Genomic DNA, 21,300 nt, shown 5'->3' on the forward strand with positions numbered 1-21,300 from the left:
GTAGCACTGCCGAGCCTATAAGGATGCTACAGGTTTTTCCTCCCAAGGTGGAGAACCTTGCATTTTTCAGTGTTAAACACCATCAGGTTCTCGTCTGCCCATTTGCTGAGCCTGTCCAAGTCAGCCTGAATTGCCCTCCTGTCTTCAGGTGCGGATGGTTTGCCCCAGAGTTTGGTGTCATCGGCGAACTTGGCCAGTCCGCTTCTGACTCCAATGTCCACATCATTAATGAAGATGTTGAACAATATGGGTCCAAGGACAGAGCCTTGGGGGACCCCACTGGTCATGGCATCATGACGACTGACTTCCGTCTATTACCATCCTTTGGGTCTGACCACAGAACCAATTTCCAAGCCAGCAGATCGTGGTGGACCCAAGGCCACAGATGGCCAGTTTCACCAAGAGGTGATCATGGGATACCAAATCGAAGGCTTTTTGGAAGTCAAGATATATGACATCAATTTCTTCTCCCTTGTCCAGGTGATAGGTGACCTGGTCGTAAAAGGAAATGAGATTGGTCAATGTCCGGGGCAGGGGTTGCTGTCTATTGTTTTTGGCAAACCTCGCCCCTTTCTTCAGGGTCGTCCCCCTTATGACCCACTCAGAGTTGCTCCCCGTCAGCTGTACACGTCCGGACCACCTGCCACGACTTTGATGATCACCTGGTTCAGTGTTTATTGTCCGACGTGTGTCAGTCCGAAGTTGAGACTCCGGGGTCTTTGGGGTGTCCCACGTAGCCGAGGGCTCCGCCGCCCCTACACCCTCGCCCATTCCACCAAAGTAAAGGGACCGCCCATCATGCCTGTCCCTCGTCAGTTCGTTAACAGATTTTGCAACGGAAAAGGTAAATAACAACAAAAAGTTAACAGCTAGGGTTTCTCACCCACCGGGGAGCAGCCTGAGCACCTTGATGGCGCCCCTGGGTGTCTCCCTGTCTGCTGTGGACGTCGGTGCCCTCCCTCAGGTGCTCCTTGGGCCTTTCAGTCCCTTTCCAGGCTCCCTGGGGACCCTCGATCCCTTTAGGCACTGTTGAGGTCCATTCACCTCTTTGCTGTGCTCCTCTATTAAGGTAAATACGGCTCCCGGCTCCCGTCGGGACAAACCGCTCTTCTGCGGCATCTGCAGTTGCAGGGATGGCAACACCAGAGGTTCCCGGCTCCTGGACCCGCAGGGGTTTCCCTTACCCCAGAAGACCCGGCTTCGGTGCTGGGCTACTTCCCTTTGCCCCCGAGGGTTCCAGCCAGCCTTTCCTCTGCCGCCGCTTGCTTCCGGTTCCTCCCTGCCAGTGGCACTTGGCATTTCCTTTATGGGGCCCTGAGCTGCTGCGAGCCCCTCCTCCTGGGCACACCTGCGGATGGTAAGTAATCCAGCCCTGGGACTTTGTGCTGCGGGGCATACTGCAGCTCTATTAGCGCCACAGCGTGGGGTTTTAGAGCACGCTGGCTCCTCTCCTCCCCCACAGTCAAGCAAGACCTACCCACAACAAACCTGTGCTAGCTGTTCCTCAGGATGTTGTTGTCAGGCAGTCCATTAAGGATGGCCTCTTTAATAAACTTTTCTAAGACCTTCCCCGGGATAGAAGTCAGGCTGATGGGCCTATAGTTAGCCAGATCCACTTTCCTCCCTTTCTTGAAGATAGACACCACATTGGCCTTCTTCCAGTCTTTGGGCACTACGCTAGAGCGCCAGGAGTTCTCAAAGATCCATGCCAGGGGCTAGGCTATGATGCTCGCCAGCTCCTTGGGTACCCTGGGGTGTAGATTGTCAGAGCCAACTGACTTGAAGGTATCCAGCCTCTCAAGATGTTCCTTCACGAGGTCAGCATTGATGGACTGCAGGGGATCATCCTCACCCGGACCTCCCTGTCCCATAATGGGCATGGGTGTCCCATGGGACTGATGAAAGACCGATACAAAGTACCCATTTAATAGGTTGGCTTTTTCTTGGGCGTCAGTTGTCAGATGTCCCATCTGGTTTAGCAGGGGTCCAATGTTGCCCTTGCTTTTCCTCCAGTTCCTCACATATCTGAAAAAGAACTTTTTATTGTCCTTGAGACTTGAAGCTAGTTGGAGTTCAGTTGCAGTCTTGGCTTTCCTGGTTTGCTCCCTGCAAGACCGGACCAGTGCAGAATATTTCTCCTTGGGGGTGAATCCCACCCTTCATCCTTTGTAGGCCTTTCTTTTTAGCCTCAGGAGGTCTGCTAGATCCCTGGAGAGCCAGGGGAGCTGCTGTGCCCTCTTGCTGCCTTTCCTCCGAGACGAAATAGAATTAGCTTGTGCATTGAGGATCGCTGCCTTGAGGAACAGCCACTCTTCCTGAACTCCCCTCCCCCTGGGGTCATGGTCCCTTAGGGCCTCACTGACAAGCCTCCAGAGCTTGTCAAAATTAGCTTTCTTGAAGTCAAGGACTTCAGTGTTGCTGACTAACTTGCCAGCTTTATGGCAGTTTGTGAAGGTGATCAGCTCGTGGTTGCTGTGCCTAGGGATTGGAACAGACTCCGACCAGAGGTGGTACAGTCACCTACCCTGGACATCTTTAAAAAATGCCTTGATGCACACCTTGCTGGGGTCATCTGACTCCAGCAGTTTTTCCTGTCTAAGTGCAGGGGGGCTGGACCCAATGATCTGGTAAGGTCCCTTCCAGTCCCTAACATCTATGAATCTATGAAGAGCACACACTAGCAATGATGACATGTAAGGGGTGCATGGGGTCGTGCGTGCACTCCCTGAGAGTGCCAGTGCACCCCCTGACTGGCCACACTCACCACTTAAATGATGGGCGGGGGGCAGGCGAGAGCGCCAGTGCCTCCCCCAAGTGCCAGCTGATCACTGCTATTGTTGCTGATTCTGGGAGTGGCTGCAGTGATTGGACAGGGCTTGCCCCCAGAAGAGGCTGCAGTGATTGTCCATTGCGGGATCTCCCCTAGGGGACCCCCTGTGCGCAGGATCACCCACAGGGGCTCCCTCCGGTCAGCAGGACTGGTCACGGGGGGGGGGCACGTGCGCCCCCCCGACTAAGGCGGCACCAGTTGCCCATGCACACTACATCCCCTTGGAAGGTGAGTGGTAATTCACAATGTTTCATCACACTCCTGCTGTGCGGGTTTGGCTTCATTCCATCTGCACAAGTATTACAAACTATATAAATAAGAACCATGACAAAAGCCAACAGATATTTCACTCAAGAAAATTAATATACTAGAAAATAAGTCATGCATTGATTTTTGGTCTATCTTTACTGAAATCAATAGTGCTATATTAAGGATTCATTCAGCCTGTTATATGAAATAACACCTCTGGACTACAACCCAATCAAACTCCAAAATCATCACACAAGAAATCAAGAGACACAGAATAGCTACAAGTAAGTACACATTCACAGATATATCATGCCAGCCTTGAAATGTTCTACTTATTCAATTGCTCTTAGTGAGCAAATAGAGCATTTTGCTGACCCATCAAAAATTTAATTATTTTTTACTAACATCAATGGTAGAACAACTGTTATGGCCATTCCATGGTAGAACACGTTAGAAAAACAGACTTCTTGCCCAGGCTGGATGAATCCCTGGACAGTTCTGCAAGATTTGTTATCTACAGTTTGAAAATGACAGCATAACCACTGGGATATAAAATGTGAGTCAAACAATCAAAAGAGCCATCATGACATTGCCCCAAAGGGTGTCATCACAAAAAAACATTAGGAACAGATTACAAATAGAAGCGAAAGCACTTAACAGTAACTCTAAAATGCTGCTGGGGAATCATTTCAATGACAGCTCGATATTCACAGTAGTTAAAAAACTAGTGGCCTTTTTCTGCCATGTACAGTGATACAACTCCAGCAGAAGTTACATCTTGCTACAATAGGCAGTGATGCCTTCAGGTCCATTGTCCTAGGCCCCATATAAACATGTAATAAGTGAAAGTTTTCTTAGAGTTTACTGTCTAAAACTGGAGAGAGAAAAGGTACTATTATGTCAGCTTTTAACCTATCAGGGTAATAAAGGAATTTAAACATTTAAGAAAGAACTCAGGGAGAATTTAGAGCGATTCATAGAAAACCAATCCACCTCCCTCAGCTCAGGTACCAAAAAACCTACTTTGGCACCTACTGCTCAGCTACTGCATATTCCCAGGGGCACCAGCATTCCTACTCAGATGAGTTTTTTATACCTCAGGCCATTTGCAATTTGCCAGCTAGGCAACCCTGTGACTGAAGCCTCTGAAGGGTCAGACTGGGTAGACATAGTCAGTACATGCTTAATTTCATAGATTTCATAGACATTAGGGCTGGAAGGGACCCTGGAAGATCATCGAATCGAGCCCCCTGTCCCAGGGGCAGGAAGTCAGCTAGGGTCAAAGGTTCCCAGCAAGATAAGTGTCCAAATGTTTCATTAAAGAGTCCTGGTGGGACTCCACCTATCCTTGGTGCTGAGGGAGGTGTGGGGGGGAACACATGGGGGATGCACACACACAAAGGGGCACTATATGCATGATCCAGCAATGTAAGCAAACAATTGGCCAAGAAGGGCTGCAGGCTGCAGACTGAAGCAGCAGCAGGGAGGATCAAGCAGCTCATAAACCCGAGGCAAAACACTTGTGTGAGCCTGCAACCCATCTTGTGCTGCTATTTATATAAAAGGCCACCATCCTTACCACCACCAGAGAGGAGATGGTTGTACACAAGGGGATAGACTTAAGCATTTAAGTCTACATGGGTGTTTCAGGCTGTAAAATCCCAGTCTCACGCAGTTGCTTTGCTCCAAGATAGAAGTAGAAAACACTTCCTTTAGCATTTCTCCTTAACCCGCTCAGGCATCATCAGGTCAATGTGTTGACAGTGAATACTCTTTTAGGCATGTAACTTTCCACATCTAAAATTCAGAGAACTTAGTCACCTTCCTTGAGCTTGTGAATACTGCACCTTGAGCTGGGCATCTGATTCTGAGGGGTAGGAACGTTCAGCCCTGCTATACCTACATTCCTTTGTGAATTTTGCCTCCAAGTGACATGAACAAGGTCACACAAAACTCAAGCAGCTCTAGAAATTAAATTTAGATTTCCTAAGTCAGAGTCCAGTGCTTTCACCACAAGACCATCTGTCCTAGGTTTACTTTAAAAAAAAAAGATTTAAATTAACACCAGTAGCATAATGAAAAACCAATTTTATGAAACTGATCACTGACTTTATAAGCCACTTTTTAGTTTCACTATCTTGTTGAAAAAGACACCAAAAATAAAACAAAAGAAAGAAACCTCAACCCAAATCATATCTTTCAAGTTATAAATTAAAGAGCCTAATAATATTTTTCCTTGCTCTGGATTTCAGCTACCTTTTTCAATCAAGATGCTGTAATTTCTACACAAACTACATGTAATTCCTCTGACTAAAAATATTCTGAAGCCAAGTGAAACAAAACTCAAAGCAAGATGATATTTCTCCCAGCTGAGACCTTTTAGCCAGTTATTATACATTTTAGACTAGGGCAAATTTAATACTGCTATACAACAAGATACTCATAAAAGAAAGCTTAGAACAGACATGCTAGCAGACTCTTAGCTACAGCAATACTAACAAGCACCACTGTTATTCTTAAAACCTATGATCATTAGACATTAAAACAGTAAGTGTTTATCTATCATCATTCTAACAGTATATTATATGAAACTTTTTTTTTTCTGCTTTCTGTACCATAATCTCCTCTTTGACAAAAGTAACTGTTTTCCATTGTTTTGTAGCTAAAGGAAGTTTGGTGCCCCCTGCTGTTAAACAATAGTTTAGTTATTACATTCCATGCTATTCAGTCTTCTGTCAAGACAGTTGGTAGCAAGTCATACAGTACAGGTATGAATCAAACCTACAGAATACAAAAGAAATGCCCTATAGCTATAACTCATGATTTAAGACTGGTGTATTTTAATTCCACTATGAACACTGTAACAGGCACTTTACCATAATACACAAAATGCATGGCGATATACATTGATATACTAAAATAACTGGCAGCATGCATTCTAACATGGAAAAATACCTTCATTAAATTTAGTATGTATTAGACTGATCCCTTGAGAATAGACCCATGCATTTCTAAAAGCATTTGTCACAGTACTGAAAAAGATATCCGCTCTCAAACTGCTAGTTGAAGGACAAGGTTTAATTAATCAATTACAAATGAAATGTCTAATGCATGTTAGCAGAAATGGATTAGAACAGGTTCACTTCATAATAGGGACAATTCTATATAGGACTCCTGAAGGCAGTCAGTAGCAAGAGGAAGATCAGGGAAAGTGTGAGTCCCTTACTGAAAGGGGGAGGCAACCTAGTGACAGAGGATGCAGAAAAAGCTGAAGTACTCAATGCCTTTTTCATCTTAGTCTTCACATGTAAGGTCAGCTCCCACACTACTGTACCGGGCAACATAGTCTGGGGAGGAGCTTAGCAGCCAACAGTGGTCAAACAGGCTAGGGACTATTTAGAAAACCTGGATACGTACAAGTCCATGGGGACGGAAGGGGTGCACCTGATGGTGGTGAGGGAGTTGGCTGATGTGATTGCAGAGCCACTAGCCATCATTTTTGAAAACTCATGGAGATAGGGAGAGGTCCTAAGTGATTCGAAAAAGGCAAACATGGCACCTATACTTAAGAAAAGAAAAAAGGAAGATCCAGACCAGTCAGTCTCACCTCAGTCCCTGGAAAAATCATGGAGCAGATCCTCAAGGAATCATTTTCTAAGCACTTGGAAGACAAGACAGTGATTAGGAACAGTCAGCATAGATTCACCAAGGCCAAGTCATGCCTGAAGAACCTGATTACCTTGTGTGATGAGATGACTGGCTCTGAATGCTGGGAGACCAGTGGATGTGGTATAACTTGATTTTAGCAAGGCTTTTGATACTGTCTCCCACAGCATTCTCTCAGGCAAGCTAAGGAAATACAGGCTGGATGAATGGACTGTAAGTTGGACAGAAAACTGGCTGGAGCATCAGGATCAGATGATAGTAATCAATGGGTCAATGCCTACTTGGAAGCCAGTATCAAATCAAGTACCCCAGGGATCAGTTCTGGGGACAGTTTTGTTCAACATCTTCATCAACAACCTGAAAGGTGGGATAGAGTGCACCCACAGCAAGTTTGCAGATGACACCAAGCTGGGGGGAGTAGTAGATATGCTGGAGGGCTGGATTCAGTGACCTAGACAAATTGGAGGATTCGGTCAAAAGCAGTCTCATGAGGTTCAACAAGGACAAGTCCTGCACTTAAGATGAAAAAATCCCATACATCAGTACAGGCTGGGCACTGACTGACTGGGCAGCAGCTCTGCAGAAAATGACCTGGGGGTTACAGTAAGCTGAAAATATGAGCCAAAAGACAATAAGCTGAATACGAGCCAACTGTGTGCCCTTGTTACCAAGAAGGCTAATGGTATACTGGGCTGCACTGGAGTGTTGCCAGCAGGTCAAGGGAAGTGATTATTCCCCTCTATTCAGCACTGGTAAGGCCACATCTGGAGTACTGTGTTCAGTTTTGGGCCCCCACTACAGAAAGGATGTGGATAAATTGGAGAGAGTCCAGCAGTGATCAGTGAAAATGGTGAGGGGGCTGAGGCACATGTCTTCTGAGAAGTGGCTGAGGGACCTGGGCGTATGTAGTCTGGAGAAGAGAAGACTGAGTGGGGATTTAATAGCAGCCTTCAAGTACCTGAAGTGGGGTTTGAAGGAGGAAGGAGCAAGACTCTCTCAGTGGTGGCAGGTGACAGAACAAAGAGTAACAGTGGCAAGTTGTAGCCAGAAAAGTTTAGGTTAGATCAGGGGTTGGGTGTACTTGAGAAGGCCCTAGGGAGTAAGCATGGGTGGGTGGGGACAGAGTGCCACCATGCACTATCCCGCGCAGGCAACACGCGCCCAGCCAGATGCAGGGGGGGGCGGAAGGGGAGGGAAGGTCGCACACAGTGGCTGCCACCACTCCACATTCAGCACCCCCCCCCACTTGGCATCCAGCCACCAGGGTACACTGCTCCACATCCAGCTACCAGGGGTACACTGACCCAAAAAGGCTGAAAACCCCTGGGTTAGATATTAGGAAGAATATTCTCACTAGAAGAGTAGTAAAACACTGGAACAGGCTACCCAGAGAGGCTACGGACTCTCCATACTTGGAGGTTTTTAAGACCTGGCAAGACAAAGCCTTGGCTGCAATGATCTAGTTGGGGCTGGTCCTGCTTTAAGCAGGGGGGTGAACTAGATGAACTCCTGAATTCCCTTCCAAGCCTAACTTTCTATGATTCTATGAAAGATGGATTAGACTCCTGCAGGCAGAAATATGGATTGAAGGTAGATTTCTCCAACTAAAAGATTGTAAGACTTGTTTTCCATTATTAGTACAACTTTTAAAATCCTTACCAAATGCAATTTTGATATAATTTGACATATGACAGTAGACAATTCTTCCCTAAATTTGAGGTTATTTAAAGAACAAGGACTTCAACAGAATAATAGTACCTACAGAAAAGTTACTGAAAAAAGGTTTCTCAGCAAAGCTAATGCTCAGATTTTAATAAAATTAAAATTATTATTTTTACTAGAAATGTTTACTTCTTTTAGACCTACAGTAGTTCCACATGTCTCTCATCAAATGTTTTCTATTGTTCTGTATCACTTCACACACAAGAGCACAAGGGACATAGGACTGGAAATGGCCGTCTTGGGCATTGAGTCCAGTCCTAGGCTATTATTTACACAATGAACCTACTGGGTGCACCCCAGTCAAAAACCACCAGTTACAGGCAAGAAAACTGTCTTAATGCTTCAGAAGAATGCAAAGAAACTACCAGAAGCACATAGCATTCATAAGGCTGAAAAAATCTGGCCCCAATTGACAATCAGTACAAGCCCAGATGAATGGAAATACCAAGTATCTTCCACACTACGAACAAGCTACCTATATTTACCAGTGTGAGTATTGCAAGGACAAGACTTCACATATCACAAACATTCACTGATAAGCCACAACTCCCCATACTATCACCCCTTTCAAAAACTTAACCAGTTCAATCTTATTAATGCAGATTTTTTTCCTCCACCACTTTGCTTGAAAGACTACACCAAAACTTCTCTCTCAATAGTTATAAATCTTTGAATTCCCAATCTAAGTTTATCTGTAACCAGTTTGTAGCTCAAGAAATCTAAACAGAAATTAATAGAGTTGAAATCTCTGTTTTTCAAGAGTTGACTATGTAATGAAAGAGCAGTCTTGCTACAAATACAGACTAGACTAAACTGGCAAAGCTGAATATGTAAGAAGGTTCTGCAACTCTTATTTCCTTGACTCTGCATAGGACAATCATTTTTTCAAAAGCACTAAAACACAACAGTTTAAAAAAAATCTCTTAAGAATTCAATACTTGTTCATACACCAAACTTTACAGAGCAAAAAGCAAATCTCATTTTTAAACTCACCTGCTTCTGTAGCCACCTCTCGCGCCTCCTTTGTTTTCTCCTCAAACTCTTCAATTTGTTTCTCTCTCTTTTGCTTAGCTTTTTTTGATGGACAGTAACTAAGGAGATACTGGCAGGTTCCTGATCAATTGGTGTGATATTCTCCTGTCCAGTGTCGTCATCTTCTGCAGAATTTGCAGATGGAAACAGATCCATCACGAAAGGTAGCTGGTCAGCAGTGGCACTCCCAGAACACTGTTCAGCTGCTTGGAAACCACATTCACATTCTGTCCCCCTTTGTGTTAATGCATTACAGGAAGTAACTGAAAACCTTTTTGACAGTTCATCAGCATCAAAACTATACAGGCCCTGAAAGGAATTCTCTCTACTGGACTCTAATTGCAAATTACTGCTTGGGTAAATGGGCTGTGTATCATTTTGCCTGTGATAAATAGGTCCATTACCTGAAGTTCCACATAAATTAGGCAACAAAACGAGTTTCTCTCTGATGTTCAAATCCAAACTATGTGATTTTCTATGAAAAACTTTTATCAAGTGTATATCATTTACAGGCCAGGAAGCTGAAAGACTCTTTTTTTGATTGAACACCTTAAAGTGTGGTTTTCTACTATTTATATCAAAGTTGGTTGCTTGCACCTCTAGGCAAAGTGCTTCTGTTAATCTTCCACTTCCATTATAATTTTTGGTCATGTATGAAATCCCTGGATTTCTGATTTCCAAAGTTCCACCTGTCACTTTGTGTTGGATTTTCTTGTTAAAACCAGATTGAGGTTTACAAAGTGACAAGTGTTTTACTGATGATCTTGGGAGTTTAATTGAACAAGCTGGCTGAAAATCAGTCCGACTCTTGCAGAAATGTATATTTACAGATTGACCACAGGAACATTTTGTGTTGTGAACAAAGTTAAAGCCCCCCAGACGGGCCCCACAGAATGGGCAGTTCAGTTTTCCAATCGTCCACTGTGCCTAAGAATGAAAGGAAAAACAAAAACAACAAAACAATAAAGTCATTGTAAACCAAAATAAAGAAAAAAAAATCTATTAGATTCCCTGTTCTCCTATGGTAAAAGGACGTATAGAAAACAGATGGGCTAGCACAAAAATATCAAATGTAAATAAATAAAATTAGATCTCTGAAAATGTTCTTTGATATAAAGATACAAACATGAAAAACACTAAAAAACCCCCACAGATTTCAATTTGTAACTGATTAAAAAACTTTCTTAAATGTGCCAAGGCAGCTTGCAGATAGGTACTGTATCACTAATAAGATATTAGACTCCTTAAAAAATTAAATTAGTTTACAGTGCTAATCTTGAATTAGCAGCTAGTACAATTTCACAGTTTAGTTTTCTGGGTGTCAATACACTTCTTGCCTACTAAACACATTGGGAGATGATTTCCCACAAAAATGAATAAAGCTTTTGTTTCACTTATCACACAAATTCCAAATGGTATATTTTATACTTTCAGTAGCTAGATGATGTATAAACAAATAATCAAAAATGAGAAATTAATAAGAGAGCTGACATCAGCAAAAGTGAAACTGAGTACATGCAGGTACCATAACAAACTCGCCATGTAGTGAATTGTTTAATAAAAGTATTCTTTTCCTAGGTTTCATAAAATTGAAATATTGTTTATAATTTTAAGTCAGCACTTTCTTCCTTAAGACAAGATGTACTATGGTTCCAATTCTGCAAACATTTACATTCACAACTTTACTTAAGAGAGCAAATCAGCTCAGTATATATTAGAGTGAAGTTACATATCACATTTGGACCATGCTAAATATGTGGAATGTCAAGCAGTGTAAAAGTTACAATATGCTGGGAGCAGTCACACTCTTAGCTTCCTATTCAGTGGAACTATTTGGGCAAGTACTTGTAGCCTGAATGATTATATGACATTTGGCTAGAGACTTTACCAAGGGTGGTGTCACATATTCAACTGAACACTTACTAATTGCAGTTAAAACTCAAGCACCCACACATTCAAGCAGTTTAACGTGTTAAGTGCTTTCTAAGGTGAATTTACACATTATACCTGGACCATACTAAGGGCACTTAAAATTCAAGCATTCATACTAAGTGCTTTCTGAGTGTCTCAAAGTTTGCCACTTCAGGCAAAGGTTAACTGTGAGCTTTGCTACCTAGCACCACAAAGATAAAATGAGCAATTTGCAGTCCTCCAGCATCCCAGGATGCACCACTCCCAGCCCCAAGAGCAAAGATCAAGCCCACAAACTCTTGCTCCTAGCCATGCACCTGCTCCCCAGCCCTCTAGTGGCAAGTCAGAGATGTGCAAGCAAGAAAAGGTTATTAACCCTTAATGTGAAACTGCTTGCAGTTCATTTAACTTTAACACAGCTTAAAATTTCACAGATTTAGCATGGTCTAAATGTAACATGTAACTTCACCCTTAGAGTTGCAAAGTGGTTCCCTTACAGGTGAGGGTTATCTCCTTAACAAGTTCTAACTTTGATAGGTAACTATACCCAGTGATTTGCAATGATTACAAATGAATGTATGATACCAACCTAACACATTCCAACTCTAATATATCACAACATTCCAGTAATTTTCAACTGTTGAAAGTGAATATGTGATAAGGCCCTAAGGCAAGTTCCTAAAGTTTTAAGGGGAGTTAACAGCAGGCAGCCCAGAACTTCCCATTACAACACCCTGTTTTCAACTGCTTATAACTATAAGCAATCCAGTACACCTGCACTTTAATCATCTGGGTAGAAATTCTCCATGGTGCTTTGCCTCTGGGTGAATATTCTGAAAAGCTTCAAAAAAATCAGATCAGTAGTTTCAGAGAATGATATACAGCAGTGGTGCTCAACCTTTTTGCCCTGTGAGCCAGATGGACATTGCTTGAACCATCTGTGGGATAGATCCTGCCAGTGGGCGCAATCTGGCCACACAGAATAGGGCGGGGACAGCCCCGCCCCAATCCAGCCATGGTTGGGAGGGGACATGTCCCAGACACAAACCTGCAACACAGGGCTTGGGGATTTGGCAGCAGGGGAGGGATGGCAGTATCAATTGCTACTGTTTCCTGGCCATCAAATTTCCTGACCCATGGGAAGCCCCACAGATTTGGCCTATGGGCCAGGAGTTGAACACATCCAATATAAGGGGAAAAGATGTACTTGCTGTTTTGTAATATTAAAAAAATGCTCTGGCAATCCTTTCTTTAAAAAGCTCCGTAGCAAGTTGTTGCTCAGTTCATTATTTTTCCTGGGGAAAACTTGTCTCCACAAGAAAAAAAAAGTCCATAACAAAACAACCTTTGTGGCTCAGGGCTAATTGCGTGGCTCCGTTCTTGCCCTTTACCATGCCCCAAGCTTCACAGAGGTTATCATTCAATTATTATGTCATCTGACATTCTTTCTACTTAGACCCTTTCTGGGCTCCCCACTACTTTCAGCCCCTGTCTCTGGGCTCCTGGAGTGTCTAAGTCATCTCCCAGCCTGCCTCTGGACTCCAGGACCCTCAGGTCACATACACAGCTGCTTCCTGGGCTCTCAGGCCCTCACGCTGGATCCAGAGGCATTTGCCAGTAACCCATGGTCCAAGGTACTTATATACTTGGGGTTACTGATTCCGTCCACCATCTCATCGATTTGGGGCATAGAATACACGTCACATTTTGAAAATGTGTTGATTTTCAGAGTCAGTGCAAAACCAAATGGTGTGGTTGGGCTTTGCCACCAACACAATCAGGCTACTCCACTCGCTCCCCAATTCCTCAATCATCCCTAAGTCCAACATCTTTTTAACTTCCTGGTGGGGATTTGCAAGTGACCCTTTCGAATTGTTCAGCCCAGTTTGAGGATAATCTAGTGTTCTATTAATGTAGTCCAGCCCAGACTCCTGGTAAACATCTCTTTAAATTCCACCATAAGGCCCTTTATTTTCACCTGTTGAGTTGAGGTCAATGTCTCCCCTAGTTTGAGGCCCTTTATCAGATCTGGGAGGGGATCCAGGATTCCTAGATCAGCTTCCAGAGAGACCACAACAGGCCTCTTGAGCCTTCCAGGGTTTTATCAAGTTAATGTGGTAAATCTGTGACCTTTGTCATTTCTCCACCAGGTGAACCTTATAATTTACTTGCCCTACCCTCCTCAGGACCTCAAAAGGTCCTTGCCACTTTGCCAGTAACTTACTTTCAGAGAAGGGGGGTAACAGTAGGACTCAATGCTTTGGTTGGGAGACACAGAGCCGAGCTCTTCTATTATATTGCTGTTATTGCTCCTGTTGGGCTGCTTCAAGTTTTTTCTTTATGTGGGCCCCAAACAGATGTAACCTCTCTTGCAGCTTCAAAACTTACCACATTATGTTTTGTATCACAGTTCCCTGGACCTGCCAGGACTCTTGCAGGAGGTCTAGCACACCCCAAAGCTGCCTCCCATAGCACAATTCAAAAGGCAAAATACAGCTGATCCCAATTCTTCAGCTCCTCTGGTACAAATTTCCTCAACATCCCCTTCAGTGTTCAGTTAAAACTTTCAACTAGGCCATCCATTTGAGGATGATACACTGAAGTTTTGACCAAATAAACCTTCAATAGTAACTGGGACATGAAGGCTGTACCTTGGTCCATTAAAACGTCTTTAGGAATGCTCACCTGGTAAAAATCTGTAGTAGCTCCATGGCCACCATTCGTGCTGATGCTGAACAGAATGCCACCCCCTCGGGGTAGCAGGTGGCACAATTGACCAGGACCAGAAAGTAGAGGTGCCCTGATACATCGGTCCCATATCATATCAGCAACAATATGAGGAAAATTGATATTATCAACAATTGGCTTTTTTTGGCTGACGTGGCCAATAATGTCGTCGATAAATGCCCCATGCATGAGCAGCTGCAGCGCAGCATGCACGTGGCCAGGAGCACAGCATGGCAGCATGGAGAGCAGCATGTGGCTGCTAAGTCTGCTGTGGGGTAAGGGTCGGGAGAGGGAAGGCGCATGGGGGATGCAGATCAAGGTCCTCATAGAGAGGGACAAAGTGGGGCTGGGGCCGGGCCAGGGCACAGGACGGAGCCACAAGTGGCTCATCCAGGGCACATGGGGGGGGCGGCTCCCGCTAGTACGTGCATCCAAGGAGGGAAGGGGCACCCCAGCATGTGCCACCGGATCTGTGCAGGGGCAAGGGCAGGCTGCCACTGTGGGCTGGGGCTGTGCCAAGCTCTTCCCAGTGGAAGGGTTGAGCTGGGGCTGTACTCAGGGCAGGCAGCAGCAGTGCTGGGAGGGGAGCTATGGGGAGGCTACAGCCACCACAAAATTTGTGGTAGCCCCCATCCCAGCACCTCTGCCACCCACCCTAAGCTCAGCCCAGCGCAGTCTCCCCACTGGGAAGAACCCAGAACTGGCCCTGGCCCCAGCCCACAGTGGCAGCCTGCTCTCACCCTACACACAGATCTGGGTGACACACGCTGGGGTGCCCACCTGGGCTGCGCATAGCAGCAGGAAGTACCCCTCCTTTCTGCACCCCCGGACAAGCTGCGGCTCCATCCCATGCCCCACCCCACCCCAGCTGAGCAGCACCTGCCCCTACCCCTTCCCCTGCCCCAGTCCCATTCCCTACCTCACCATGGTGGCCTTGATCTGACCCCCCAAGGCTTTTCCCTCCCTTCCCCATTGCCCCTTCCGGCACAACAGACTTACCAGCCAGATGCTGCTCTTCAAGCTCCCAGGCTGCATATTGTCAGTCAGATCAGTATGGGCTGATATGGCTTGTTAAAAATCAGCCATCAGTATCAGCCCAAAAATTTTCTGTCATTGCACCCCTACCAAAAAGGAACCTGGATCCCCTTTGATCTTAGTTCCAGTGGTCCCACTAAGTCCACCTCAACAGGCATACCAACCAGCAGGCTGGGCACCGGGGGGGGGGCCTTATGGACGAGCTGGGGGCAAACAGCTGGCACTAAGGGCAGGATGCACCATAGTCTTTAATTTCCTGGTATATTCCAAGCCAAAAAAAAAACCTCGCCAGCATGCTATCCTGCATATTTTCTGCCTCCAAATGGCACCCCCAGGGTATGTCATGTTTCAACACCTGGTTACAATATTGCTTTGGGTCCAACAGTTGGAACTGCCAGGCCCTGGTGACATTGTCTTTGGTCACCCTCATCAGAGGTCCCCCTGTAGCTCAAAATGGGGGTCCTGGGCTGCTAAGCATGCATCTACTATAGCCCCATTGGCCCATCCCAACCAGCTACACTGTGGGGCATATACCAGATCCTCCCTTTGACCCCAGATGAAACCAACCTTCCCCACCTGATCTAATCTGTTCTCTTGATGAATGCCAGAGGTCCCCTGATCCTCCACTGCACCCTGAGTGTTTCCTCTGGTTGGTAAGGGCCTCCCACCTGACCTGCTGCCATTCTCAACATGACCTGAACTCTGGTCCAAAAAATTATGGGTCTAAAGAGGAAAATATCTCCCCTAGTTCTGGTTCTGTGAGACTGGGGTCCATCCACCTGGGCTTTATACATTCTCTGGGCCAACCAGATCAGCTTGGTCATCAAGCCCCAGTCTCATCTCACCCCCACCACCACAGGGTAGGCTAGATGGCAGGCTACTGCAGCTCTTACAAGCTCTTCCTCTCCCCTGATGGTCAGTTTCAGGTGGGCAATGGGGTATGGTCAGATATATCCAGGAAAGCATGTGACGTGCTCACATTCACCTACTGTGACATCTGCTGGACTCACAAACTGCTCACATGCAAATGTTTGCCCAGAGCCCAAGTCTATGAGTCCTACTACATGGAGATCCCTTATATTTACAGGGATCACATATCTCCTCAGGTCTGGGCTCTCTAGTCTTGCCTCTGAGACCAAGGCATGGGAGTATCCATAGTCCATCTGTGGGAATCCCTGTATCTGTGCCCCTTCATTTCGCATGGGAAGCATATAATCAATACCTGCATTCCTCCACCTGCTGAGATGCCCCAGGTGGCCTTCTTCTCCAGGCCCCCCACTCAAAAGCTGTCCTCCAGTCTGAGGCCTTGGATATAGAGATAATGCCCCTACCAGAGGCCTCCCTAGACCCCTGGCTGGTTTGCTGTGGAGCCCCAGCTTCCTTAGGCCCATAGGCTGCCAGTTTTCCCAGGGTTCCCAGCCATCTAACTCCACAACCATGAAGTCCTCTATCCTCCAGTGTGGCTTCCTCCAGGCTGACCACCCTGGAGCGAGTGATACCACCTTTGGGCTTTTACTGGAAGAATAGCACAGAATTGTTCCAATGCTACTAGTTCCATGACCTCTGCAGCCAACCAAATATCTGGGTTTATCCATGAGGTGCATACATCTTTTAGCTTCTGAGCCATAGCTTGGGGCTGTACATTTGGACCCCAAGATTCCAACCAGAACTGTCAGTGATAAGCCTCCTCCATGAGTCAGTATGGCTGTTTTGAGGGCTCTAGTGTCTATTGCTGAGTCTTCTCCCATAGCCCAATAAGCAGCCTGGGTCTTCCCAGTTAACAGGGGGACCACCCACACAGCCCATGTGTCCTGTGTCTACTGATATACCTCTACCACCCACTTCAAACATGGCAAGAAAATCCTCCAGATCATTTGCCAGGCTCTTCACTGTGAGTACTCTTCTCTCTAACTTCTGGGAACCTGGTGATTCAACAATGTGATAGAGGTCTGACAAGCACCCAACTGCTTTTTCAGGAACTCCTACTGATGCTGCTCTCACTCAAACTGCTGCAGTTGCTGCTGCTGCTCTCTGGAACTACTGTTACTAGGTTTGGAGCTGCTGAAACAGCTGCTGCTGCTGCAGTCCCTCCAGACATTTTACCAGGGTTCTGGTCTCCATGGAGACTGGAACTGGCATTGAGGTTTAGAATGCCTGTGTTCTCCACCATGTATGGTTGGTTGTTGCTCAGTAGTTTATTTTTCCTAGAGCAAACTTGTCACCACAAGAACAATATCCATGACAAAGCAATCACTTAAACATACAATCAACAAAGGGTTAACTCACAGCCATGGTCCTTCCTTGATCACAGAGAGAAGGCATTGCAGCTCAGGGCTACCTCCTTGGTAGCCTACCTGCCTGCCTGACAGCAATGAGAAGAGAACTAAAATTGGTTGGAGAGAGACTAGAACAAGGAGTCAAGGGGTAAAAACAGAGGTCACCATACAAAGAAGATCAGCTCTGGTGGGATGCATCCTACCACAGCTGATTCACTTCATTAAGCCACATGTTCCCCTTCCCCAGGAAACCCCTGTGTACCTTGCTGCCCCTTGCCTCCTTCACACAACTACACCAGATCCTGTGGAGCCAGGGGTTGGCTTAGGTTCCACAGAGGGACCTGTGACCTGTGCCTCCATGTGAAGAACAGGTTGGCACAGATCCCAGCACGGAGGTGCTGAACATGGGGAATTCTCAGCACCCCAGACCTCTATACTGCGACCCACACTAAGTCCTGCACTGACTCGTTCTTCAAACAGAGGCACAGAGTCATGCAGGTCTCAATGTGGAGGCATGGGGAACCGGGGATTCCCCAGGTCCTGTGTTACCATGCTGGGACCTGTGTGGGCTTTTCCTGCTTATGGAGATGTGCTTCTGGAGATCCTGGAGCACCCTGACTTTCCCTGCTTACAGAGAAAAACCATGTAGGGTCAGGGCCATCAAGCCACTGAGCTTGTCCATGCTCAGGGCAGCTGGAGAACATGGGACGTTCCAAGCTGCCTATTCAATCCTGACAGAGCAAATAGACGTCCACTGCAACAAAGTGGCACTATTTATCACTACATTTTGTCACAGCCAAAGATGCAGTGTGACAAAGAGTGGAGAAGTCTCTATGCTTGCCATTTGCGCTGCCATAATTTTGGAGGCCCAAATGTGATATCCTGTGATGTCCATTTCTACTGAAGGACGGGGAGAAGATGACTTTAACCGGGGGAGGAAAAGGATAAACTGACTGCATAAGGAGATAGGAGAGGAGACTGGGACAGGCTGAGGAAGAAGACTGGAACTACATTAAGAAGCCTAAGGAATGGAGAGCAGAACTTGGCCTGTAAGAAGAATGGGGCCAAGACAAAGGTTAGGACTAAAAGAGAGATAGATTGTAAGTGATGAGATGCAAAAGATCAGGCTTGTGGGGAAACAGGAAGAAGGGTCAAGATCCTTGAGTCTCACCATTCTTTTGTTGCTAGCACATATCTCTAAAACCCTCTGGCAAAGTGTGTGACTCATCATTCTCTAGTACTGCTCCACAGAGAGCAAGGGTCAGCAACCTATGGCTTGCAGGCTGGATCCAAACCACTAAGGGATTTTTTATCCATCCTGTTAACCACAACAAAACAAATTTATATATCCTTTTGTAGGCAAATTGTGTGTGGAAATGCTTTATCTAGAGATGAAAAATAACAATTATTACCTCCAGCCTGCTTTAGGAACAAGCTGGGTTAATTTGGCCTGCTGTTAGTGAATGGTTGCAGACCCCTGACACAAAGATTAACAAGCTACTGATGCTATCAGTTATTTTGTTAGCTCAACTGCCAAAAGTTCAGTGGTATGAAGCTAGGGTGGCCATCATCAAGGATATGCCAGTTTTTTGCTACTCTGTACTCTATTGATACGAAACCCGATGCCTTTATGTCCTTAATTTTTCTCCTTAAGAGAAAAATAGAGGACATAAAGGTGTCCGGTTTTGTATCAATAGAGGACAGAGGACAACCGTACTGTCCTCTATGATGGTCACCCTATAGGAAGCTAATGTGATGTCAAAATCATGTCATGTGACAAGATCTCTGTTTTTCCAGCTTGATTTTCACTAATTGAGAACACCTTGTTTTGTAAATGCCCCAAAATGGTATAAACTATTATGCTGAAGTGCTGAATGTCCACAGCTGCAACTGAAATCAATAAGCACTCTTTCTGAATACATAAAGTGCTGCAAAATTCAAAGTTCTAAGAAATATTAGACCTTAGACTTCTCTGATAAGGCACCTAAAATTGGTAGAAATTTCATAAATAAGAAAATACCTTCTCACTTTCCAGGGCTCTGGGAAGGTTTCTAAAGTATTCACTTACTATAGCAGGATGAACTAGAGAAAGGTCCACAAGTAAATAAATATTTAAGAGTTGGACTAGATCAGGGCTGTCAGCTGACAGCTGCTGGGTTACATGTGGCACAAGGGGTCAGCATGCAGCTCATGGGCTGCATATAGTTGGACAACCCTGGACTAGATGACTTTTGAAGTCCCTTATTACCATGTGATTTTATGATTCTGTGTATAATAAATAAAGCCAAGGGACATTACACTAAGCAAGGAAAATGGAACAAAATAATAAATTACTGTTTCCTAATTGAACATTGTTCATCCTGTAGAATAAAAAAGAAAGATGTGGAAAAAATGGTTGGTATCCAAAGGCCAAATGCCCAAATAAAAAGAATTAAGTTTGCACAGACATTACTCCCAAACAAAAATGATGCACCTACTAATATGCTTTTTTAATTCTCCCATAGAATATCAAGTATCAGGAACCATGGACCTACCTTTTCAATAGCACATTTTACCCAGTCAGGAAGGTCTTCTAAGTTCATGTGCCAGACATTACAAGTATTCTGAGCATCAGTTGAAAACTGTTAAATAAAGAAACATTCCACTGCTAATCAACATTCATGTATGTATTCTCTTTGAATATAGCCTTTAAAATGAACTGAAAAGGAAAGCATTTTAAAAGTATGCAAGGAGAGACAACATTTTTTTTTTTTAAAAAAAAGCATTTGAAAAGTAACTTATTTATGAATATACTAGCAAAATCCAGAGATTCATAGATGTTAGGGTCGGAAGGGACCTCAATAGATCATCGAGTCCGAACCCCTGCATAGGCAGGAAGGAGTGCTGGGTTCAGATGACCCCAGCCAGATGCCCATCCAACCTCCTCTTAAAGACCGCCAGGGTAGGGGACAGCTCCATCTCTTTTGGGAGCCCATTCCAGACCTTGGCCACTCTAACTGTGAAGAAGTTCCTCCTAATGTCCAATCTAAATCTGCTCTCTGCTAGCTTGTGGCCATTATTACTTGTGACCCCCCAGGGGCGCCCTGGTGAGTAGAGCCTCATCAATTCCCTTCTGCGCCCCCACAATGAATTTATAAGCAGCCACAAGGTCGCCTCTCAACCTTCTCTTGCGGAGGCTGAAGAGGTCCAGGTGCCCTAGTCTCTCCTTGTAGGGCTTGGCCTGCAAGCCCTTAACCGTACGAGAGGCCCTTCTCTGGACCCTCTCCAGGTTATCCCCATCCCTCTTGAAGTGTGGCACCCAAAACTACATGCAGTATTCCAACTGCGGTCTGACCAGCGCCCGATAGAGGGGAAGTATCACATCCTTGGTTTTGTTTGTCATGCATCTGCTGATGCATGCTGAAGTACAGTTAGCTTTTCTGATGACTTCGTCACACTGATGATTCACGTTCATCTAGGAATCCACTAGGACTCCAAGATCCCTTTCCGCTTCCGTGCTACCGAGCAGGTCATTTCCTAGGCAGTAGGTGTGCTGGACATTTTTCCTCCCTAGGTGCAGCACTTTGCATTTCTCCTTGTTAAATTGCATTCTATTGTTTTCTGTCCATTTGTCCAACCTGTCCAGGTCTGCCTGCAGTTGTTCCCTGTCCTCCGGTGTGTCCACTTCTCCCCACAGTTTTGTATCATCCACAAACTTGGACAGAGTACACTTCACTCCCTCGTCCAATCACTGATGAAGACATTGAAGAGTATCAGTCCAAGGACCGAGTCCTGTGGGACCCCACTGCCCATGTCCTTACAGACTGATACCAACCCATCTACTACCACTCTCTGGGTATGACCCTCTACCTA

At 45.4% G+C, this 21,300-nt stretch overlaps 1 protein-coding gene across 2 annotated transcripts in view; it reads right to left on the minus strand.

The window, feature by feature from the left end:
* Positions 1–21,300, minus strand: part of RNF180 (ring finger protein 180) — a 160,096-nt gene that overhangs the window by 118,735 nt on the left and 20,061 nt on the right. For both annotated transcript variants that reach the window (XM_019517803.1, XM_019517802.1), the window contains exons 3-4: positions 19,983–20,069; positions 9,461–10,426 (exon numbers count right to left, since the gene is read on the minus strand). In XM_019517803.1, coding sequence (XP_019373348.1) covers positions 9,461–10,426; positions 19,983–20,069 — 1,053 coding nt within the window. The remainder of the gene's footprint in view (positions 1–9,460; positions 10,427–19,982; positions 20,070–21,300) is intronic.

Source organism: Gavialis gangeticus, unplaced genomic scaffold (genome assembly GCF_001723915.1).
Source record: "Gavialis gangeticus isolate Ggan-Ray unplaced genomic scaffold, GavGan_comp1, whole genome shotgun sequence".
In the NCBI taxonomy this organism is placed as follows: Eukaryota; Metazoa; Chordata; order Crocodylia; family Gavialidae; genus Gavialis; species Gavialis gangeticus.